At 35.3% G+C, this 26,404-nt stretch overlaps 1 protein-coding gene across 1 annotated transcript in view; it reads left to right on the top strand.

Moving 5' to 3' along the window:
• The window catches only part of dusp22.S (dual specificity phosphatase 22 S homeolog), a gene marked incomplete at its 5' end in the record, with an annotated part of 41,731 nt that overhangs the window by 6,851 nt on the left and 8,476 nt on the right, over window positions 1-26,404 (top strand). The window contains 2 exon segments of the mRNA NM_001091967.1: window positions 7,124-7,157; window positions 11,203-11,285. Coding sequence (NP_001085436.1) covers window positions 7,124-7,157; window positions 11,203-11,285 — 117 coding nt within the window.

The raw sequence follows: 26,404 nt of genomic DNA, 5'->3' as shown, positions 1-26,404 counted from the left end.
AGCTGCACAACCCCATGTATACATTTAAAGGGCAAAGAAAGTGTTAAAGGGGTTTACTTTTAGTATGATGTAGAGAGTGAGAGTATTCCGAGACAATTTGCAATTTGTTTTAATTTTCTATTATTGAAGGTTTTTTGAGTTATTTAGCTTTATATTTAGCAACTCTTCAATTTGCATCTTAAGCAATCTAGTAACTAGGGTCCAAATTACCCTAGCAACCATACATTTGAGTTGAGACTGGAATATGAATAGGAGAGCGCCTGAATAGAAGGATCAGCAATAACAGTACATTTGTAGACTTACAGAGCATTTGCCTTTTAGAAGTGGTCAGTGACGCCCATTTGAAAGCTGCAAAGAGTCAGAAGAAAAAGGCAAATAACTGTAAAGCTATAAAAAAGAAATAATGAAACCCAATTGAAATGTTGCTTAGAATTGGCCATTCCATAAGTAAAAGTTACCTTAAAGGTGAACCACCTCTTTAATCACTGGGAGCTGCCAATTCATTACACACCCTCCCCCGCTTATTATAAGTGCTAACATCAAATGCACTGGCCTGCAGTATTTTGTTAGTAAGCACCAATACATAATTTTTACTTCCCACGGTGGGTGTACAGGTGCAGTAAAGAAAATTTGTCATCCAATATTATCCTAGTCTACTTGACTTGTTTAAAGTCAACCCTTTCCTTCTCCTTTAACTAAAAAGTCATCCAAATCTGCATAGAAGCTTGCATAGTTAGTGTAAAAGTTTAAATGACTATGCTTGTTTCTACCTGTGCTGATGTTTTTTTCAAATGCTATCTTTTGAAGTATACAATTTTGGCATAAATTCCAAGGCTACTGAATCTATATAAAAGGGAAAGCTGTGCCTGATTGTATGCATACCCATGTTCAGCTGACATTGCCCTGGATTGTTTTTAGTGGGTTTGTGAAAATAGGGGGTGAGGATGACAAAAGGAAACAACACAAAGGCTTTAACTAATGGCTTCCTAGTAATCCTGCCAGTCAGGTGGTTTTTGAAAACAGAAACCCATCTCTTTCATGTCATGGAGCACCAAACCAGTACAAATGACACACATTTCCCATTCAGGTAAAATGGGAAGTGGCTGTTCACACAGAAAGCCATTGCCCTAAGTTTCTTGCGTTAAAAATTGGAGATAAAGTCAGTTTGATTAAATTGATTATGAAGAGCCTCTGGAGTCTTCATTGTGAATAGAGCCTGCTGCCTTTTTGAATCTGAAACCAGCACCTACTTAAAATAGATCTGTTGGTGAGATAAATTTGACATGATTGTATTAGACATCAGATTCATTTTAAATGAAGCATTTTTAGTGATACTGATATATTCCTAGAACTTATATGAATTGTACCAGTTACACTCATAAATGCCAACTGCAGTGTTTATTTTTTAAAAATAGGCTCAATCACCACCCCACAGTCCAGAGAAGCATCTCCTGACACTCCCACACATTTTGCATAAAGGATAAGTAAAACTTTAAAATAAGTAAATGTAAAATTGATGAGAGTGCTGTTCTAAGAACTTTTGTAATTTACATTCATTATTTATTTTGTTTTAACTTATTTTCTTTACTTATCCTTTAAGCATTGGATCTCATGGTCATGCTGGGCTTGGAGTGATGTGATCTCCTTATTATAGGATGGAGTACTCTTTATATTTGTACTTCATCATGTAGAACAGTGGTACAACATTTGGACCTGGCGCCCCTTGTGGTACTTGGATCAGTGGCTCCGCTTTAATGTCTCCTAGACACACAGTGTGGTGTAAGGTAAAAGTACATTCTGTCATAGATATTCTTGGAAGAAACTATGGATAAATTACATTGATATTTTCTGATAACATTTTAAGTGCTTCAAACGTTCATTTATACCGTCTACCTTCCAACAGCAGCTCAGCAAGTTAGGTGGCCGATTATGAAATTGTTATATGAATTGCCTGCATTATGATCCTATCATAGTGCCCTTGGGCCCCACCTCAATGTGGGCATATTGGGGAGAGATCCATTCATTTGGTGAAATCGCCAAAAGAGCGGATCTCTACATGTATGGCCTCCTTAACTGAACAGTTATATCCAATGTGGCCCCTTTCAAGTTGCTGACTAACTAAGAGTTTGAGAGCTGTTAGACCTCCATTTACCAACTTTTATAGATTACATTTTTGACTAACTAACTATATTGGAAACATTTTTTATTTTGCACAGCTTATCTGTTTACACAGTTTTTATCTTTACTCTGAACTGACACTTCTTCCTGGCTATTCCTCCAGCCTTTGTGGTTTCATGATCCCACCTGCCACCACATTTCCATATAACTCCAGTAATTCTTTTAACTTTACAGATTCACTGCCTCCCCTTACTTGGCAAACTGTAGTTATTACTCCATTTTGCTCCTATTAAGGGAAGGCAGCACATTTGTAATTTAATGAGTTAGTGGTTTTTCATTTTGCAGAAAGGCACACACAAGCTCAAACTGCTATTCACGATGGTGGTAGATAATAACATAACTATAACAAGCATAACACTATCTAAATTGAACCTGTTATTCAGAATGCTCAGGACCTGGGGTTTTCCGGATAATGGATCTTTCTGTAATTTGTATCTTCATACCTTAAGTCTACTAGAAAATGATGTAAACAATAATCCCAATAGGCTGGCTTGCTTCCAGTAAAGATTAGATCTTAGTTTGGATAATGTACAAGTTACTGTTTTATTATTACATAGAAAAAGGAAATAATTTTTATAAATTTGGATTATTTGGATAAAATGGAGTTGATGGGAGGTGGCCTTTCTGTAATTCAGCACTTTCTGGATAACGGGTTTCCTGAATAAAGGATACAAAAACCGAGGAAATTAAGAAAAGTAGTAAAATGTGTGTTATGAATATTGGAACTTGGTTTACAGTTTTAAACAAAATATCTATAAATAGGAGAACTTGAAATATGAAAGCTATAACTCTTAAGCAGCAAACACGGAGGAATGTTTGGATTTAGATTGTGGGGGGGGGGGTAATGTCCATTTAATAATGATGCATGCTATGTGTGGTAACGGTTTACTAAAATATTATTTTCCCATACCCATATGTGAAACAGTTGCTTCAAATAATTCTTTCTAGGATAAATACAGTGGTGTGAAAAACTATTTGCCCCCTTCCTGATTTCTTATTCTTTTGCATGTTTGTCACACAAAATGTTTCTGATCATCAAACACATTTAACTATTAGTCAAAGATAACACAAGTAAACACAAAATGCAGTTTTTAAATGAGGGTTTTTATTATTTAGGGAGAAAAGAAATCCAAACCTGTGTGAAAAAGTAATTGCCCCCTGAACCTAATAACTGGTTGGGCCACCCTTAGCAGCAATAACTGCAATCAAGCGTTTGCGATAACTTGCAACGAGTCTTTTACAGCACTCTGGAGGAATTTTGGCCCACTCATCTTTGCAGAATTGTTGTAATTCAGCTTTATTTGAGGGTTTTCTAGCATGAACTGCCTTTTTAAGGTCATGCCACAACATCTCAATAGGATTCAGGTCAGGACTTTGACTAGGCCACTCCAAAGTCTTCATTTTGTTTTTCTTCAGCCATTCAGAGGTGGATTTGCTGGTGTGTTTTGGGTCATTGTCCTGCTGCAGCACCCAAGATCGCTTCAGCTTGAGTTGACGAACAGATGGCCGGACATTCTCCTTCAGGATTTTTTGGTAGACAGTAGAATTCATGGTTCCATCTATCACAGCAAGTCTTCCAGGTCCTGAAGCAGCAAAATAACCCCAGACCATCACACTACCACCACCATATTTTACTGTTGGTATGATGTTCTTTTTCTGAAATGCTGTGTTACTTTTACGCCAGATGTAACGGGACGCACACCTTCCAAAAAGTTCAACTTTTGTCTCGTCGGTCCACAACGTATTTTCCCAAAAGTCTTGGCAATCATTGAGATGTTTTTTAGCAAAATTGAGTCGAGCCTTAATGTTCTTTTTGCTTAAAAGTGGTTTGCGCCTTGGAAATCTGCCATGCAGGCCGTTTTTGCCCAGTATCTTTCTTATGGTGGAGTCGTGAACACTGACCTTAATTGAGGCAAGTGAGGCCTGCAGTTCTTTAGATGTTGTCCTGGGGTCTTTTGTGGCCTCTCGGATGAGTTGTCTCTGCGCTCTTGGGGTAATTTTGGTCGGCCGGCCACTCCTGGGAAGGTTCACCACTGTTCCATGTTTTTGCCATTTGTGGATAATGGCTCTCACTGTGGTTCGCTGGAGTCCCAAAGCTTTAGAAATGGCTTTATAACCTTTGAAATTGAACTCAGGTGTGATAAACCACAGTTAAGTTATTTTTTAACAAGGGGGGCAAGCACTTTTTCACACAGGCCCATGTAGATTTGGAGTTTTTTTCTCCCTTAATAACATAAACCTTCATTTAAAAACTGCATTTTGTGTTCAATTATATTATCTTTGACTAATAGTTAACGGTTTTTGATGAGCAGAAACATTTAAGTGTGACAAACATGCAAAAGAATAAGAAATCAGGAAGGGGGCAAATAGTTTTTCACACCACTGTATCTTTGTGACCTATTAAAAAGAATGCTTGATTCCCCAGGCACTAAGAGGATTTAGGTTTGTTCTAGTTTATGTACCCTTTGTTTTTACATTCAGAACTCTCATCTGTGTGTTCATTACTTGATGAAGTTCCCAGAATAGCATTCTCAGTGTCACCCAGCAGTTAATCATGTACATACAGTTACTGATTTAAAAACATTCCTCCGGCTGATTGTTGATCTGGTTACAAGAATATTTAGATGTTGCTATGGCTAGAGGAAGTTTGTCTAGCCTTGTCACACAGACTGATGAGTACAGTTTATTTATATTCTCTTTACTCAATTTGGTATTCTGAAAAATTTGAAAGTTTTCTGTCTCTCCTTATTTTTTATTTTATTCCATGTATAATATTTGTCTTTAATGCACAAAACTGGCAAGCTCCCAAAGTTTTTTTTTTTTAATTCTTTGTTAACCACGCTCTGTGCCTTTTGGGTTCCCGTTTACACTATTTTAAAAACATATAAGTAGAAGTATATGTGCTAGATGAGTTGCTTGTTAGCAGCACTGTGTGCACATCATAAGTGCTCCTGACCTAGAACAAGAAGAAAGTCTGGCAATGCCAGTATCTCTTTGCCAAGAACATTATCTGCTATTCCTTGATGTCCTTAAAACTTCTTCTCCATAGTGGCACAACTGTAACTAGGCCTGATAAGAGGTGCTTATCTGCTAGTCTATAAGCTTATTGCACTGATGTAGTAAAGTACACCAGAAGCTCTTTTTTCCTACTTATGAAGAAGATTTCCCAGTAAAATTCCAATGCAGTTTTGGATGACAGTTGTGGCACAAACTTTTATGCCAGATGGTGCAGGTGTCGCATTTTGTAACCTTTAGTGAAGGTACAAGTACAAGATGTAATCAGCATATTGTAAATGTAAATGCACATTCTATGTATGGTGTCTTTATCAGTGCAATTTTGTATGAATTTTCTTCCTTATTCTTTTGAAAAGAAACTTCACTTCTTTGGCAAAAATGTACAGAAGTATACACGGTGGGGAAGGGGTTTGAACTGCACCAACACCAAACTGTAAACAACTTCAGGAGCATTGTGGTTTGGGCTGCATTCTTACCTCAGGGTCTGGATTGCTGCTCTCATTGGGGATACAAAGAATTCAAAATTGTACCACAAAATTGGACATTAGAATGTCATGGTACTGGTCTATAACTTAAAGCTTAATAGAAATTGCGTAATTTAATAAACATGGTAGTAAAACAATTCTAGAATGACTGAAAAGTCTAGATGCCATGCCATGACTTGAAGAGAGCTATTCATAAAAGGATTCCCAGAAATATCAAAAAAATTTATAAACTGTTCTATAAGGAGGAATGGTCTGAAATTCCTCCAGGCTCTGATCAGCAGTTACAGGAAGTGTGTAGTGGAGTTAATGATGCTAAAAGAGGTTGTACTAATTGCTAAATACAATAATTTATACATATACTTTCCATTGAGTGTGAATGCTTAAACCATGTGTTCAGTATTAACAAAAAGAAGTGCAGTTGTTTATGTATTTAAGCAGATTGTGTTGGCCTGTTGTCACTTAATTGTAAAATAGACCACATAGTTTAGTAATTAAGGGCAACAATCTAGATAATACCAAAGGGTTTTTAAATATTCTCCTTTAGATATATAAACATTGATGCATAACGATGTATCATCATGATGGATCCCCTTTAAATAACACTGAATTTGTAAACTGTGGTAGTTACCACTCCATAGAAGAGCAACAAAACAGTAGGAAAATAGTTATAGTTATAGTTATTACCTACAAATAGTTATAGTTATAGTTATTACCTACATTTTATCACAAAGTAAAATGCATTGTATAATATAGTGGCACCTGTGTCAGCAATTATGGATATTGGTTAAATAGCCAATCCCAATAATTAAAAGAGGTATTCAAATACTTTTGGACATATAGGGGCCAATGTAAGAATTCTTGTGCTAAATGGAATCCCTGCATGAGTTTACTAATCATGCGGGGTTTGTGCAGAAAAAAAACCCATTGGCAGTCTTCACTGTATTACCAGAACAGGATTTTGAAACAAAGAAAAAATTTGTAAGCTTTTTTAGAAGTTTGCCAAGGTTATTTTGGCACGAACCACCGCATGATTAGAAAACTCAGTTTCCTTAAAGATCGCTCATGCTAAAAGGCACACGCAATCTCAAATTGGCTTCTGTATGTAAAAGTACCTGACTCCTAGACTTGTGAAAAACAAATAGGAGGAAATGTGACAAGTGTTGAAGTCTGTCTTATGGAATAAAGAAATAGTTTTGTTTTTCTTTAAATTAAACCAATGGCAGGCAACACTATACGTGTACATTGTAAGCAACACTAATTTATAATATATTTTTTCACCACATGTAAGTTCTTACTATTACTGATACATTTCATCTTCTGAATATACAGTATTTACATACATATCTACCTGTCATTACTTGGCTGTTCCTAGAGTGTTGATTAACCATTAGTAACTTACAGTTTAGTGTGGGAAACATTAACTGTATTGTCTTTGTTTTCAACAGATCCTCACTGGTTTGTTTCTTGGGAACTTTAAAGGTATGTTGAGGTTATTTTTGTGGTTTTGGATAGAATGCATTATACTGTATTTAACTAATTCAGGCTGCATAAAAATAAAGTTTTTAACACCATTTAACATTTTAAGCTTTAAACATTAAAATCTTTAACATTTAAGTTTGAAACCGCTACATAATGCCCCTTTACCCAAGAGCAAACTATTCCAAACACTGCAGAACCTTTGGCCTCACAGACCTGCAAAGAATCATAACTATAGACCTGCATCAGAATCATAACTATAGGTAGCTAATATTGCAGCTGTATGTGCATGATGATAGATTAGAAAGATTTGCACACCATTTAGTTATGATGGCTGGCAAAAAGGCTTAATTTAATTATAAATTTAAGGAGGGCTAGGTCCAGCTGCAAACGCATGCCTTACAAATACGTTATGTCATGTCAAGTTATGAACATGTATTTTCGGGTATACCTTTGTATGATGTAGAAAGTCATTCAAAGCTTTCTGAAGCCTCACATATTGCATAAATTCATATTCTTTAATATTTACTGACTTCTTTGCTCCTGTTGAGAATTTAGCTCTTTAATGCAACAATTTCAATCAGCTGACAAGTAAATGCTACATTATGACTGGTTGCTGTGGACCTGTAACACATTTTACATACAGTATTTTATTATCCTTATCCACTTAAAGGAGAAGGAAACCCTGTAGAAAAAAACCTGTACCCCCCACCCCATGTAGACCCCTCTCCTCGGTAAGCTGACTGGGAGGTATATTGGCGCATGCACAGTTGGAGCAATTTGCCGGTTTTCGACAACTCCGCATGTGCCGAAATTGACGGAGATTTTTGATCTCACAGTCAGTTTACAGAGGACCCAGAAGATGGATGTTGTGAGGTCCACTGCCAGAATCTGCGAGGAGGGCTAAGTATAAAGTATGGGGCATTTCCCCTGGGGGCAGTAAGACTGGAGGGAGGGGGTCTACATGGGGTGGGGAGTATGGGTTTTTTTTCTACATGGTTTCCTTCTCCTTTAATGTTTTGACAAAACTGTCCTTTAGTTGTTGGGTCATGAATAAAACACTGGCAAAACACTGCAATATTTCTAAATCTGGAGAAGCAACTGATTAAACTCTGGTATTGAAATCTCAGCCCTTAAAAATAGGGCCTGGCATGTAATTTCCAAAATAGCTGTGTTGCTTTTAGGCAACTAACTTTGCTGGTAAATGACTGATTCCACGGGTTGAAAGTTCAGTTGATGTTGACTGGCTTTGACTCATACTCCTTTCTGGTTTTAAAAATTGACTCTGTAGCCAGGAACTGCTCTTATCAAATCTGGTCCCAGTCAATATTTTCCAGTATGGAACTTTAACAGATTTCCTCTGTCTGTGTGCAAAATCATTGTTAATGACAAAAGTTCTCTGAATCTGCCCCTTGAAATAACATTTTGTCCATCTGTCGTGCAGCTCTGTTAAATATATATTAGATTCTAAAATATACAGCGCTGCCTGAAATGTGACATTTATGTGTTGTTTTATAGCTGAGATATTGTTAGTTTAAGATTATTCTTCCAAAAACCAAGGTGTAGTTATAAGCATATACCACCACATAGAGTTTCTAGATGCAAGATGAAATCCTATTTCCTCGGACCTTGCGTTTTCAGTTAATGAAATCTACTCATTTGGCATATATATTTATATTTTTGAAGCTGTGCACCCATTTTTTTAGATTTATTTTCCATTTGAATTTTGTTATTAAATAGATACAGTATAATATAAAAACATGCTTGCACCTACATTATACTCTACCTGTCTTAAATGTTATACATAATGTGTTTTGGTTGTATCACTGTTCCCATTCCTTCTATTTTAATTGTGCAATACTCGTACTTAGATTTTAATATGTAGCTGAAAACAGCAAAAGACTGGTTATCCAAATTGTTGAGACTTTTTAAAATCTGCATATTAATATCAGTGCATTTATACTTTTACTACTATTATTACTGCGGCATGTTTGCAAAATGTACATGGTACTGGTTAACCATACCATGAATATGTTAAATGTTTAATTAGAACCAATATATATATAATGGAACATGTTTCGTCTTTTAATGTCTATTCAGATTACCTAGTGATTGCTGGTTAATCTCCATCTTTATCTTACTGAATAACTGTCTATAATACCATAACATTTTCTGGTACTTTTTATAGTGTGTTGTTGGTCTGATGATGCATTTTTTTTTTTTTTTTTAAATTAAACGTAAACTCTAGCCAAAATACTCAAAAAGCATTACTTTTGCACACTATATAAGTGAATGAACTTGGTATCAGTACTTTGCTAGAACTAAACACATTTTATGCCATTATTTTATAAGTTAATCCCAATGGTTAAAATGTCTATAAGGAACATTGGTCACTATCAAACAATGGTTTGGAAACCCAGCTGCAATGTAATGGATCAGGTGATGTAAAGCTTATAGTGCATTACGGAACTGTTAACTAACTAAGTGCAAGTCAGCAGCAGATCCACTTCAGTTCTAAGCAGCAGATTTGTAGATTTTCAGTCCTGACTGGTTAGTATTACGAGGCAACAACAGGTTAGCAGAAATGCTTGAATATGTATGTTTTATTCTTTAGAGAAAATATGATATGAACAACTGCCTGTTACAAGAGACATGACTATAGCAGTGCTCACAATTTGTAATATACAGTATGGTATAGTGAACTGATAACAGGCTTTGTAGGACTGCAGTATCTGTGCCAGATTCAGAGAGAGAGAGAGAGAGAGATTCTTTCTTAATGATTTTTCTGCCACTAAAGCAGGAACCTTTTTTCACAGTCTGTCTGTGGCTTGCTGATGGAAAGTGGGCAATTGGTCTTCATGATTTTGTATAGTTTTTTTTTTAATTATTTGCTTTTGTCTTCTATTTCTTCATTGACCCAGCAGACATAAACTACAACTTTGTAACTTTACAATTTCATTGTTATTGTTCCTTTTTATTTCTTATCTTTCTAGTTTACCCCCACTCCTACTCACAGCCTCTCGTTCAAACTCTAGCAACCAGTTAACTTCTGAAATCCCAAACTTAAGAGCTGCTGAGCAAATAACATATGGGATCTGCTATCCAGAAAACCCATTATTCAGAAATGTCTGAATTACAGGAAGGCCATCTCCCATTTTAATAAGATAAAAGACATTTTTAAAAATGATTTCCTTTTTCTCTGTAATCATATAACAAAAACTTGATCCCAACTAAGATGTAAGTAAACATTATAGGAGGCAAAACAACTGGGTTTTTAAATGTTTTTTTCTTTAGCAGACTTAAGGTATGGAGACCAAATTACCGAAAGACACCTTACCCAGAAAACCCCATGTCCCAAAAATTCTAAAATCAAAAGATTGAAAATGAAGACCAATTACAAATTGACTCCGAATATCAAATGTTTTTATCATACTTAAAGTTCATTTAAAAGTTAAAGGAACAGTAACACCAAAAAATAAGTGTTTTGAAGTAATGAAAATATCATGTAGTGTTGCCCCGCACTGGTAAAACTGATATGTTTGCTTCAGAAACAGTACTATAGTTCATATAAACAATCTGCTGAGTAGCAATGGCAGGAATTGAAAAAAGGCTATATGACACAGGTTAAATGGTGGATAACAGATAACATGTTCTACAGAGCTTATCTGCTGTGTAGCTTGAGCCTTTCTCCTTTGAATAGCTGCCCCCATTGCTACACAGCAGCTTATTTATATAAACAATAGTAGTGTTTCTGAAGCAAACACAGCAGTTTTACAGGGGAGGAATAATATAGCATCCTTGTGTAATAACTTTTAACACAATCTTTTTTTCATGCTTTAGTTGACCTTTAATATGAAATTCCACGTGTTAGCAATTAGTTCAGACATTCAACCTGGCTCCTGAAAAGTGTGCTTAAATGCTATTTGTTGCACATCACAACCAATGATAACAATATTCCATACAAATTGTGATAAAAATATTTTTATTTGTCATATGCATTTCTCACTTTTTCTATTTTATCCTATTTTGCTATTTTATTTGGCTGCAGATGCTCGAGACGTTGAACAGCTGCACAAAAATAACATTACTCATATACTCTCAATCCATGATAGTGCAAGGCCTATGCTGGAGGTAAGTGTGGGAATACTCCCAATGGAGTCGTTTTACTTGTCTAAATAAACTTTGTGTGCAAACAAAAAGAGTGCCCCTGAATATGAAGTCCAATATTTCATTAGGCATTTTGTATTCCAGTTTTTCAGTGGCAAACGGCACTGCAAAAAGTAGTGATTTTACTATTTTCAGTGTGTTTTATCACCTATATAAATATCCCCCTCGGTGTGCAAATGACATAACTGCAGATGAAGGTGGTAAATAATAACCCCACTATCCAATTAAGGGTTAAACGCCAAAAGCACTTATGTGGGATTGTGTCTGAACGACAGGACACATCCGTCAAGTGTGATGTCACGTGGGTCAAAATATAATGGGACTGATGCAAAAATCTGATGCATTAACTACATGCAAAATTTCCCATCAGACACAACGACTGTTGGTAGACTTTTAGCTGGTGATGAGTGTCTCAAGACATTTGGAAAAAATACAAAATATTAATAAATCTGGAGTCCAATCTGCCAGTCCATACAGGGCCTCAATAGCTCCAGGATTTTGCCCCAGCTCCCAAGGTTATATGGAATAATACAAAAGAAGGTAGCCTGGAAGCCATTATATATAAAAAGTCAAAAATTTATTAAATACACATAGAAAAAGAATGGTACATACTGACCCTCCAAAAAATCCACTTAGACACTTATGACTAAGTACCGGCGGGTATGAAATGCATAAAGTGGATTTTATGGAGGGTCAGTATGTACCATTTTTTTACTATGTGTATTTAATACATTTTTGACTTTTATGTATAATAGCTTCCAGGATACCTCTTTTTGTATTGTCTCAAGACATTGTCAATAAACATTGACAAAATTACCCTCCTGTTTAATTATTTTTATTATGATATTTATGAAGTTACATAATAAACAGTTGTTAGTTAAACCTAGCAATATACATTTGCTCATAAATCAATACAATATATAATGCTTCCATTGAAACAGAATGCTAACAATGTTTTTATGGAGGTAGATCATAACGGGACAACATCACTTAGGGGCATATTTATCAAAGGTCGAAGTTAAAAAAAAAAACCTTTGAATTCAAAAAGACCAACCGAATGGTGGTCGAAGTTTTTTGGGGTCGAAGTAGCGCTACTTGATTCTAAGTTTTTTTTTTTTTACTTCGACCTTCGATCTCTCAAACTCCTCCAATTGCCTCCATACAGGTTCTAGGAGGTCCCCCATACGCTAAACCAGCACTTCGGCAGCTTTTAAGTGGCGAATGTTCAAAGTCGAAGTTTTAAAGAGACAGTACTTCAAAAAAATTCGACCTTCGAATTTCGAAGTTTTTTTCAAATTCGAATCGAAGTTGGACTATTCCCTAGTCGAATTACCCAAAAATTACTTCAAAATTCGAAGTTTTTACTTCGACCTTTAATAAATCTGTCCCTAATAGTAGACCCCCTCATTAGTAAAGCATGGGCACTCCTGCCTTATAGGAGAATTCAACCCGTAGTTTAAAAAAATCTGTCCTCCCCCCAGCCTACCTGCCCCCCCCCTGGTCAATTGCCCTTAATTTTTTACTCACCCCTCCACGCAGATTGTGGCCTCAGAGTTCACGGCAGCCGTCTTCTTTTTCTCTGGTAATCTTTGTACATTGACGGGATATTCGGCGTATGCACAGTTGGAGTAACTTTCAGGTCCCAAACCACTGCGCATGCGCCTAGATTCACTAAATTTTCAAAGTAGTTGTTCGGGACCAGAAATTATCTCCAACTGGGCACGCAACAAAAATGCCGTCAATACACGAAGATTACCAGAGAAGAAGAAGATGGCTGCCGTGAACTCGGAGGCCAGAATTTACACGTAGGGGTGAGTAAAAAATTAGGGGCATTTGCCTGGGGGGGGGGCAGGTAGGCTGGGGGGTCTACCCAGGGTGGGGGAGGGTTTTTTTAAACTACGGGTTGAATTCTCAAGTGGACCTGTCACCTACACATAAAAAAAGTGAAAGTCCTTAGCAAATTAAACGTGAAACACAAATTATTTTGCCTGAGGCAAGAGGTGAGGCAGTCAATTACTTTCACTTTCCATTCAGAATTTCCTACATGTAACTGCTCTCCTCCCATTTTCCTTTCCCTCCTAAGGCTCTATAATTATGTAGGGAACTGTGCATGGGCATTAGGTTCCCCATTCTGATGATACGTAAGATTTTTGGGTGATAAACAATTGGTCTTAATATCAGTGTCAACAAAATGGCTCCTGTCTGCTTACTGTGATTGTGTAATTCCAAGATTGAAGGAAACAAAAAATATAAAATATTGTGTAAGTAAAGATTCTTTTGCTCAACTAACACGATAGAAAAGAAATTGGGATTATTTCTTAGGGTGTCAGGTCCCCTTTAATGGTATAAATTCTATTACTGAATTTTTCCATCTTTTGTGTCTCATAAATCCACAAGGAACATGATAAAATACATAGTTTGACATGAAACATAGTAACCATTTTGTGTATCACCACTTCTTAATCCAAACCCAGATAGATTTTTTTTATCCACTCTAGAGAACAAATGTATTTGGAAAGCAAATTACAGCAAAGCAATACCATGTTAGATGAATGTAAATGTGATTGTTCAATGGATAGTTCTGTGATAACATGTCTACTTCCTTCCATTTTCCTGACTGTCTGGATAATTTTTAGGTAAAGTTTTTTTTTTTTTTTTAATAAAATTTATCAAAGTCTTACAGGGGCATGTAATATGTTTTGTTATGCAAAAAACGTTTGTAAACACCTTTGCAAATGTTAGCGACCATGTTTGCACCATTTTTTAAAGATTAAAGACCTAAGCGACTTCGTTGCAAAGTTTTTGACCAAATTGCTTTTGCAAACATTTGCAGTGTATGTAATAAAATTTTACAATTGAAAAAAAATTTTGCGACAAAATATTTAATGAAACTCCAGAGCAGGTGTAAAGGTGCGATGCGCAATTAAGATTCACAAGGCAATAAAAGCCTAGCAAAGAATATTACATTGAGACAGGCAAATTTTTATTCGCAAAGTTTTGCTCTTTTATTATATTTACCCCATAATGTGGCAAGTTTTCATTGATTTATCTACTTTTCAATGATATTCTATGAGTGTAGAAGTTCTAAACTGTTAACACCTAACGAATCCAAAGAAAATGCTTAAAAATCAGTAGTACTGTTTCATGAATGAAAGCAGTAACACGTCAGCACCTTAGTCTTTAAGGAGAATTCAACCTGTTCTGAAAAAAAACTTGTAGACCCTCCTGACTGAGAGATTGTCAATTTCCTGTGTAAATACCGATCTCTAAGTCAGCTTACAGAGGATGCAGAAAATGGATGTGTGTAACTCCGTTGGAAGAATCTGCAGTTAGTTAGCCAAAAATGTAATGTATAAAGGCTGGAGTTTGTGGATGTCTATCAGTGGAAACAAAAAGAGCTGAAAAGCTGGAAGTAGTGTTCTGGCATATGGGTCATAAATGTTAGGCATCCAGTCACCCCAGCCTTTTTAGCTTACATTTTTTGCTAACTAACTATTTACACAGTTTTTATTTTTACACTGAACAATTCCTTTAATATGATTACAATTCTATTTCTGAATGAAGTTGCTTAATCTCATAGCATAATGCATTTACTGGCTGTCTTCCAGAACAATGTACATTTCATTACAGAGATAAACCGCTACATTGTATGTGGGGTTATTGGGATGTCTTAAGTATGAAGTGTTCTTAACAGATTTTTGTTCTAGTTTTAAGGAGTGAGGATTAAAGTTATTAAATGCATGAGATAGCATACGCATATAACATATAGGGGAAGTTAAAAATTTATACTTGTAGAAAATCTAAGTATCTTAAAGGAGAAACAAACCCTTAATAAACAAAACCCCTACCCTACATAGACCCTCCTCCTTCATCCCCCAGCCTAGCTGCTACCTAGGCAAATGCCCCTAACTCTTTACTTACCCCTCCGTGCAGATTGTGTCCAGCGGAATTCATGGCAGCCATCTTCTTCCCTTCAGTAATCTTCGGAATGAGACCAGCTTATCGGTGCATGCGCAGTTGGAGCAATTTTCTGTCTTACGACAACTGCGCATGCGACAAAACTCACGAAAATTGCAGAGGCACCAGTATCATTCCGAAGATTACCGAAGCGGCTGTAAAATGTTGCCCGTGAACTCTGCTCGACAGAATCTGCATGAAGGGGTAAGTAAAGAGTTAAGGGCTTTTCCCGGGGTAGCAGCTGGGGGGGGAGGGAGGGGGGTCTATGTAGGGTAGGGTTTTTTTTTATTATTAAGGTTTTGTTTCTTCTTTAAGTGATAAGGCACTGGCAAATCACAGTAGACTGTACAACAAGAAACCAAGAAATAATGCTAAATCATTTATTTTTTGTTATCAAAATTGTACCTAGATACAAAAAGTGTGAAAACACAGAGATGATGCAAGTTAGAGGAGCAGAGCCAGAACTCTGCTTGCAGGCTTAGGAAATGTACACATACTCAATACCACTTCCTCCAGGTGTTCAAGGTAACTGAAACATATACCACACTAACTAGTAATATATGTAGTCGAAGTATTTAAAAACAAGGACTATGAATATAATCAAGCCATTATTGGGGACCCTAGGTGATTTTAAACATCCTTATCAAGCAGCTTACATCTGATTTAATTTGAGCTTCAAAATTCTGTATACACCTTTCACCCTTTTCGTAATTCTTATCTTCTTGCCTTGATCTTGTCATGTGTTGCCCGTGAACGTGTGGCATGGCATAGGATAAAGTGAAACCCAGAACTCTAATACTTTTTACTACTAATACTGTACTGAATCTACAATGTCGGCATAACGTACTTTTATGCCATACATTCTATGGTGGAAGCAGTAGGAAGCTTAATAATTATAATGCTTTTATTGGAGATCCTCTCTCTGGTCACTGTCTGTTAAGTGGTCGACATGTCCTAACTGTCATTCCCAGAAGCACAGTAGAATGTGGGTAGTCGAGCACAATACATGCCAAGACACAGTACATATTAAATATATTATATTACGTTTATTCCATAGCTCCCTTACAGACTAGCTGAGCCACTGATTACTCAACCACAAAGTAGGATTGGCAGGTATCATATAATGCAACATGCTTAGTGTCATTGGCTTTCCTGAACAGACTAGGAAAGCAGCATGAGTAGGTGGAAGAGATTGATAGTACAGTATGTTTTGGGTTATTGAAACAGCAGCAACTTAAAATAAATGAAAGCAGAGGTATATCACTGGAATTCTGTTATGTTTTGACAATGCTTCTACAAACAGGTAATAGAACGTGGCTTTACTTTCACTTTCAGATTTCATAATTAATATTAAAATAGTAGACAAAAAGTATGTTCAGCACAGGACCTATTCATTGAACTAATGTTGAAAAAGGGTATACTACATTTTTAAAGGAGACATTAATGCAGTGTTAATTTATATTGTCAGCATGAATGACTTAAATTATAAAGAATGCTTTTTTCTTTTAAAAACATATTATAAAGCCGCCTTTTCTCTTACATGCCTAATTGTGTCCTGAAATGACAAGAAATTTCCAGAATCCACTGCCTTACCTTAACTGAATAAATCATAGCCTTTGTTGCTGTCCACCTACCCACTCTTAGGACTTAACAGTAAAGTGTCAAACGCAGTCAAACTGTCAGGAGCACTCCTTGTAGTGCCAAAGAATTCAAGATGGTGGTGCCTATTGAAACGATATCGCAATGCGCGTGACATCAGCTCATTGCGATTTGGCTTGAATATTTGAAAATAAAGAGACGCCAGTGACTTTGGTTCATTGCTCAAATATAATTTCTGTCTGGGTTTTCTGGCTCTTGACTCTTCCTTCCTGCTTAGACTCCTGATTAGGATTGACCACAGTCTGCCCTGATCTTTTGCCTGAATACGACCACAAAGTTGCTTAAAGGACCAGTAACATTTTTTTTAAAAAAATCCCGTGGTATATATTGAAAAAATGGTATACTAACATTTTTTGTAAATTATTTTTTGATGTTACTGGTCCTTAAACCCCTTGGATACTGCAATTTTTTTCTTGTTATGCCTATACACCAGCTTCCTCCTTGGTCCCAACTCCAATTATTAAGCTGCAAGGCCCTGATACAAACATAATCATGATTCATTATTTCACGGACTACAAATCTGTATATAGTAAAAGACAGTTTAAAAATTAAAGAAAAGTAGCTTCAAATAAATATTATACTTTTTAGAAATGTTGTCCAGTTTGTGATAGTGTAGACCTAGAGATCGTTTTGTTTATACAAAAGTGCTTGTTATAATTATATATAATCCAGTGCCCTCAATTCTGCTTCTATTCCTCGTGACCAAATTAATTATGACTTATTTAATAAGAGGTGCAAAGTCTACAGGTCTAAAGTGAGTTATGTGACAAATTATTTCTTTCAGAACTGTTTATAAGAATATGTGTACAGATTATTTATGGCTGTGTATTGTGAAAGAATTGTAACTGCAGTTACAATGATTCTCCACTATATTACATTCCTGGCTATTGTTATCCCTGGGCATCGCTACACATTTTTCAGATATCAGTAAGTTAGAATGGGAAAGTGGTTCTGATACTGTGTGTTTTATATTAACCATTTCTGTCTCAAGCCCCACAGCTACTGCTAGGGCTAATCCTAGATAGAAAAAAAAATAATCTAATTAAATTAATAATTTGTCTGGAATTATTAGGGCATAGATATTTGCAGGTAACATAGATACTTTATAATTACAGAGGGACATTACTCAGACATTTCAGATGCGATTTAAATATAGCTTTCATATTTCCTTCTAATCTGCACTTCCTTCACTTCTTGTTCTTTTTAAGCTCAGTCAGCAGCTGCTAATGGATAAAGGACAGACAAATCAGTCAGTAACCATATTGTTCAGATGATTCTAAATACATTGTAGGTTAAAATGTTGGAATTTAAAACACCAGCAAAATTTAAAGACATATAACTTTTAATTTTAAAGGTATAATTTCCCTTTTATTTTCCTTTCTTTAAAAAAAAATACAGAATTGTGCATTTTTTGGTGAAGGTGACATTTCTTGGCCGAGCTCAATAAATGTCTGTAGGTATATATACAGTAATTGACAGACACTTTTGTTATAATTAGTTTACAATGCTGCTGAATTTTGCTTTTTTTTTTGCTTCTTGTTCCGGGAAAAAAAAATTCTGAGCAGTGGGAAAGTACAGAAAGACCTTGGAACTCCTATAACCTGATATAACCCAAATGATTAATTTTGATGAGGTGGGGAATGCTGAGATAAATATGGTTAGAAAGAGAATGGTTTGAAATTGCTTTAAATTGGGAGGAAAGATGTGGTTAAAAGAACGGCAAAATCCCTTGATCAACATGAACTCAATGTATACGTTTGAGCTAAACATACTTCTTGCCTGTTGTTTTAATTACAAACAGGGCAAACGGGGGAATGGAAGCTACACCATTACTTGTAAGGTAGATAATTGAAATGGCAGTTCACAAATAATTCACCTTACATAATGGGTCCCTCTACATACTTAGAGTTAAGGTACATTATATAGCTAGATTACCAGTGCAAAGCAGAAGTTCAGTATGTAGAGGGGCTATCTGAGCTTTAACAATCAGAAGCCCTTTACTGGACCAGACATTCCATTGACTGTTATATGAGATCTGATTGCCAACTGCTTGCCATGAAGTTAGTAAGGCAGATTCATAAAGATAATTCTGACAGCGATTTCATACTAGTCTCAAATATACTGGCATATTGCATTACATGTATGTATAATTAGGGAGCAGGTTAGAGTAAATTGAAACATGCATCTCATCTAGCTTACACCAAGTTTAACACTGTTTTATGTTTTTTAAACTGTTTTTAAATTTAAACTGTTATATATTGTGTTATCTTGTTTTAAAACCCTTGCCAAAAGTCAATTGTTAAATTTGGCAGAAATGACTGTGACTTAATCACTCCCTGTTAGTTATTTGAGTTCACCCAGAGATTTTGTTTAGTTGTTTGTCTTTTTGCAGGATGGCATAAAAATACTTTTCCTGATTTACACATGGAGTTCTTTCAGGGCAGTCTTTAGGCATTCTATACAACTGTTTTGACATTGCAAACACACATGCACTTTAAAATAAAATGTTCTTTTAGAAAATCTATTTAAGTCTTCCTGTTGTCAAATAAGTCTTGACAAACCTGAAAAATCCAGCCAGGTGTTGGTAAAAGGCATAACTATTTGCATATGTCAAAACAGATTAAATTTTGAGGTTAACCTTACAGTAAAAATATATTAAAATGCAAGGTTTTCCTAGATAAATTGTATGCTACACATTTAAAGTGAAACAACTTTACACTTAATTGGTGAAAAACAAATATATACATAAATATATACATAGTTTAATGTGTCACCAAATCATATTTATACACAGTTCGAAAAATCTCTGTATATATATATATATATATATATATATATATATATATATATATATATATATATTTATATATATTTATATATATATATATCTGATACTGTATATATACATGCCTGTTGGCTGTTTTTGCTTCTTTTAGGGGCAGATTTATCAAAATGTGAGATTAGACCAGAAAAACCCACCTAAATAATGAACTCCATTGATAACTAAGTTTCTAAAAATCCCATAGGAATGAATAGAAAGTGGGTGAGTTTTTCTGTGGTGAGCTCTAATCTCAAATTTTGATAAATCTGTATACATTTATTTTTGATGATGCGCTGGTATATTACCCCAGCTAGAAAACATAAATATGATCCTACTACTTCTAATTCCTGTTTTCAGGGGATGTACTGAGATTGGAGATTATAAACACATTTGGTGGACATGTCCCATAGCAGTTATGTTTTGGAAAGAAATCTTTCAAACAATTGGAACTGTATTTAATAAACCTATTACTCCTGAAGCCACTTTAGCGCTTCTAGCTCGGCCAAACAAAGAACTTACAAAAACTCAGAACACTTTAATGGGGCAAATTTTAGCGGTAGCAGGAATCAATTTAACAAAGCATTGGCTCCAAAAGACTATAGATACTCAAGGTATAGTAGAAAGAATTAACCAGACACAGAATATGTTGTATTTAACAGCTTTATTGGCAGACATAGTAGAGAAACATATGCAAATCTGGGCTCCATGGAACATGTTTATGCAATCGTGAGAAATCGACAATAGTAAGAAATATAGTACCAAATTAAATAGATTAGTACTGGAAAGAACAATTCAATGTCGTTGATATCCTATACTAAAATTCCCTCTCCCGTAATAATGACTATATTGGAAATAATGAATGCTTTATCATTTATCGCATATGTTATTGGAAACATAAAAGAGATTAAAAAAAATAGTTATAGGTCTTGATAGAGTAATTGTAAGTATAGGGACATTACCATAAATACTACTGGGGTTTCACAGCCTTGTATAGGAATAGTTACAAAATTGATTTTGCATAATTTTTTATGTAGTAGCTTATTAATACAGTGCTTCGTGTCTTATATCTCAATGTTGTAAATGCATTTATTATATAATTTAAACAGTGTGTAATTTATTATCCTATACAGCAGGGAAAATAAGTATTGAACACGTCAACGTTTTTCTCACTTGACACCACCAAGCAATCCACACCTACAAAGAACAGCCATGAAAAACCTGTCGGTATTTAGAAAGCAATCCTGCCCCATCAGTGCAAATTAATATAAGCTGATTTAGTCCTAATTGATGGCCTATAAAAAGGGTTCTCATTACCAAGGTATCACACAAGAAGCATCTCATGATGGGTAATAGCAAAGAACTCTCTCAATACTGATGGCATTGGTTACAGACCTATTTCTAAGCTTCTGAATGTTCCAGGGAGCACCATTGGGGCAATAATCTGGAAGTGGAAAGCACATTATTTCACCCTAAACCAGCCATGACCAGGTGCTCCTCACAAGATTTCTGACAGAGGAGTCAAAAGAATAATCAGAGTTGTCCAAGAGCCACTAGTGGAGAGCGAGTCCTTGACTTATCAAGTACAGTTAGTTTCAAAGAAAAACAATATGTAATGTACTCTTCACTGATGAAGAAAAAGCACACTGAAGCTTGTTTAAAGTTTGCTGCACAACATTTGGACAAGCAATTAGACCAGATATATTTCCTGAAAATTTTTTGGTGTTTAATGCATTTCATCCCTGCTGTATTTAAAGGATATTTAGATTTCTGTTTAATAGAATGTAATCATTATGAGAATTGCTACATTGTTATTGTATACACTCTTTACAAGAAATCTTCACATGGTTCACAAGGGATTTAAAGGAGAAGTAAATGTAAAACAACATCAGAATACCAACCATCTCTGTGTTCTGTGTGCATTATGATCGGCACATTTACTTTAATGAACTGGGAAGTTAGAGCTGAAGGTGACATTCTTAAAATTACTGCTACACTCAGGAGGTCAGAAAGAGTAAAGGGTAGGGGAAATGTTTGTTTTTTTATGATTGAATTGAGTTTTTTACATTTGGGTTTTTTCATAAATAAGCAAACATTCTGTTTTTATTAAACATTCTATTTGACTCTGTAGTTAGTGGCAGGGGCTGTAGTATGGCCATGCCCTGATAAATGCTTAGAGCATGAAGGCCTTACTTGCTACAACCGAGCTTGTACAATGATAAGTTTTAATGTTTTGATGAAGTCTACAAATTAAAAAAAATAAAAAATTGTAATGTATCACTGTCTCTGATATATACAATCCTGAAAAAGTATAAGATTTGTTTTAATTTAATTGTTAACCACCAAAACTAGATTTTGTGTTGCCGCTCCTGAAACTAAAATCAGTTAAACCGATACAGTGAGAGCTAACAAAACTAGAATAAGTTATATAGGATTTCACGATTGGCAAGAGCTGAAACAAGCGAGAGTTTAGTAAAATTACTGAAAAAGAAATAGCTGTCTGTGAAACATGCAGAAGTTCAGGCCTCAAAATTAGCACGAGCTGCTGTCAAGTATACAGTTACAGTCAGGTCAGGTTTACCATTCCTAGAAATGTTAGCAAAATTATATGTGTGTATATATATATATATATATATATATATATCTATATATATATATGCTGTTATGAATTGATGCAATTGACCTGCATCTAAAAATGTAGCATACTTGCACATAAAGAATTTGGATAACATTTTTTTTTCTCAGCAGAACAGTTGTATATCGGCTTGCGCTTGTAAATTACCCCTCTTGTTTCTTAATTAAAGCTAGCATTACAGTAAAAGATCCACTCATTCACCACTTGTTTTCAGCATTCTATTTAACTATACATGCCATGTGCAAATACAATAAATAGTTTATAGTATAGGAACTGTGTTATAAGACAAATGTGAACATTATGGGGCAAAGTATGAATATAGAAGTCCCCACAATAAAACTCACTCACTTTCTATTCACTCCTATAGGGTTTTTAAAGCATAGTTATCAAATGATGAACTCCATTGATAAATACCTTTCTAAAAATCGAATAGGAATGAATAGAGCATGGGTGAATTTTTCTGTGGTTAGTTCTAATGTCACATTTTGAAAAATCTGTCCCTATGTGTGTGTGTGTGTGCATTTAGATATTTAATTGTGAGGATCCATGTAGTTCCAGTAAAAAAATGTATCTTCCCATTTATAGCACAGTTTGAAATAAGCACAGTTCTTAAATCTATCTTTATGGTTTTCAAAGAGTAGAACATACCTTTCTACTGTAGAAACAGTAGATACACCCAATTTAGTTGCAAATTTCACAAGATAAGCAATAGCAGGTGGAAACCCACAAAGCAAGAAATAATCCCAGCTATGACAGAATTTATGGGTGCCTTAGATGCAGGTAGTTTATACCATATTAAGTGGCATGTTAAAGAATCTTACCAAACCGGTATATATATTTTTAAGTAAATATTGCACTTTTACATCATTTTACCTAGCGCCCCCATTTCTTGATGGTATGTATGCTGCCTCAGATCATCTGACCAGAAATTAATACTGCAGTGCTAACTGTAAAAGGAAGACGTATGTAAGCAAAAAGACAGAACTTTGTCCGTTAATTGGATCAAATGACCTAAGATACAGTATATGGTTTGTTTGTGTGCACCGTGAATCGTAGGATCCCAGGAGGTGGCCCATATTTCTTAAAAACAATTAAGGTTACCCGATGGCACATACTACTACATCAAGCAGGGTTTTACATATGTTTTTTTTTATACAATATACTGTATCTTTTTTTTTTTATAGAGATCTGCGTTGTTCGGGGGGAAGGTTTCCTTTATGTCCTATATACTGTTATCGTTATTGAAACAATAGCACCAGAATTCATAGATGAAATACTTATTTAACACTCCAGTTGCAGCAACACTCCATATAGTAGAATGGGGCAAAGCATCAGCAAGGATAATAACATTAGCTGCTGAAGTTTTCCTGCCCTATGTGTATGTACTGTTAGGGGCGTATTTATTAACATTGGAGACAAACATCACTGATGATGTTGTCCATAGCAACCAGCAATTTGATTTGAACAGTCACCTACAAGTTAGAAAACAAAATCCAAGATCTGATTGGTTGCAATGAGCAACATCACCTGCAATGTTTGCCTTCAATGTACTTCTATCAGTACATACATAGGGCCTCCCACTTCAGCAGCAAGTGTTAACAAATATGCTCCTTACTGTATGATTCTATCAAAGGTGAAATAACCTGGACATATTGCTTTTGTTTATCAATTTTTATAACATTAATCATTTGGACGGGGAACCCATTAAAAGGAGTTTTGCAGCAAAAAATTTGCCAGTTTAGCAGACCATGGCAACTAATCACCACACATTTTCCAGTAAAAGCTTCCTGGTTGGTGATTTGGCTCAGTTTTCACATGTGCTGTTACATAAAAATATATAATCCATGAACCATATGCTTTGCTTTTGTATAGTTTTATAAAACCTTGGTTCTAGAAAATTTCAATCATACATAAGAAATATCAAGAGGAACACTGCTTTTTAAATCTATTTATTCTAATATTTTTTTTTGGTTTGTGCAGACTTGGATGTAAATATTGATGTAAATGCTGTGGTTTTTTTGTGGCATTATTTATACCTAAATCTAATGTTGGAAAATGCAAAATATGTGGGCATAGTTATATAGTTCTCATAAAAACGATTGTATTTTTTAATATTGTTTTTTTTTTTTGGGTTTTTTTTTTTGCACCTTTGCATTTTTAACGGTTTTGCTTGTTTCACATGTCCAGATTAGGAAATAATTTATTGATTGCTGTTCCATTAACTCTGTATTTGAAGCCTTTGGTGTGCCATTTGTATCATTCTGAATCTCTCACTAACCAGGATTTCTATGACAGCAGCCTTCACAGCTGCTAAGCAGATCTTCTTCCAGCAACACCTGTTTTCATGTGAAACAAAAGCTCCCGTTATAGCCACAGCATGTTTCACATATGCTACTTTTTCTCTTCTCTCTGCATTTATTTTTCAAGTTTCATATGACACAGCTGCCTGGGCTTTAAAGATATATGCTATTTATAAACGTAAATGCCTTGGCCTAGAGTAGTCTTGTTTTAACATGAACCCCATTTAGCAACATTAAAAAAACCTCCTAAATAATGGATTCTTGAATTAAATGAAACAATAATGTAAGTACTAACTAAATCATTAATTACAGGGGAGGGGTCACAGTTCTTTGCACTTACAGTACTACATACCTGCCAAATCACAGAGTAGTCTTGTTTTAATGTGAACCCCATTTAGCAACATTAAAAAAACCCTCCTAAATAATGGATTCTTGAACTAAATGAAACAATAATGTAAGTACTAACTAAATCATTAATTGCAGGGGAGGGGTCAGAGTTCTTTGCACTTACAGTGCTACAAATCACACTATTCAACAGAGTTCCACACAGTTTGAGACCACCTTATTTACCAATAGAGATGTTGTTATACTTTTACCTGGTGTGGACACTGAATGCAACCTAGAACTGATTTCTTTAAATGTAGGCACTCCATTTTCTTTGTGTGCTTGTATATTGTCAACAGTCTATGGCCACCATAACCTCATTTATTAAAGGACAACTATCCTTTTGAATAATGTGGGTCTCTATATAAATATATTGCATAAGATAGCTCATATGTAAAACTGTGTTTCATCTAAACCATTTCCCTAAAAATATACTTTTTTAATTAGCGTGTGCCACTGGTTAATCCTACATAGAAAATTGCCATTTTAAATTCTAAGGGCCGCCCCCCTGGGACCATAAGATTTACAGTGCACACAAACAAACCAAACAAACCATACATGTTACGTCACATGAGCCAATTAATGGACAAAGTTCTGTCTTTTACTCTCACGCTTATTCCTGTTACAGTTAGAGCTGCATTATTTCTGGTCAGGTGATCTCTGAGATGGCACAGAGAATATCATAAAATGGGGGCTAAAGGAAAAAGATGTAAAAGGGCAATATTTACAGATATCTATATTATAGTTTGGTATGATTCCTTAATAGGCCATTTAATATTATACATTCTATCTGTTGGTTTAGTATTCATTCTAGGGGTATAGTTTTCCTTTAATTGCTGAATTGCTTTTTGGAAAGAGGAACAATTATGCTAGTGTAAAATGTGTGACAGAGGGCTAAACTAAGTCCACTAGGGTAGAGAGGTAGAAAACATGCACTTATGAGGTACAGAGGGTATATACAGAAAGCATTTGTATCTAGCATATACATTTACTTACAGAATTATTTTGAATATTTAGAATTTTTTTTATACTGAGCACAGAATGGCTGAGATTAAGGGCATGTGTAAATGTTTGTTTAGCCTGCAGTGTGTACTTGTGGAGGTTGACATGCCAAATGACAGCTGAACAAAGAGTATTTAACAGTGAAGACTGGTTCTCTTCAGTTTGAACATAGATGCCTCAACTGTGGTTAACTAAAATTTAAGACGATGCATCAGATGTAGCCTATGTTTATTTTTTTGCAACATGGTGTTATATAGTGTTATATCTGTAGGACCTTTATTAAGCTGTGGTCTGAGGTTCATAAAAGCACTCAAAAATATTATGCATA

This window comes from Xenopus laevis, chromosome 6S (assembly GCF_017654675.1).
Source record: "Xenopus laevis strain J_2021 chromosome 6S, Xenopus_laevis_v10.1, whole genome shotgun sequence".
NCBI lineage: Eukaryota > Metazoa > Chordata > Amphibia > Anura > Pipidae > Xenopus > Xenopus laevis.
This window is presented reverse-complemented; position numbering and strand designations above follow the sequence as displayed.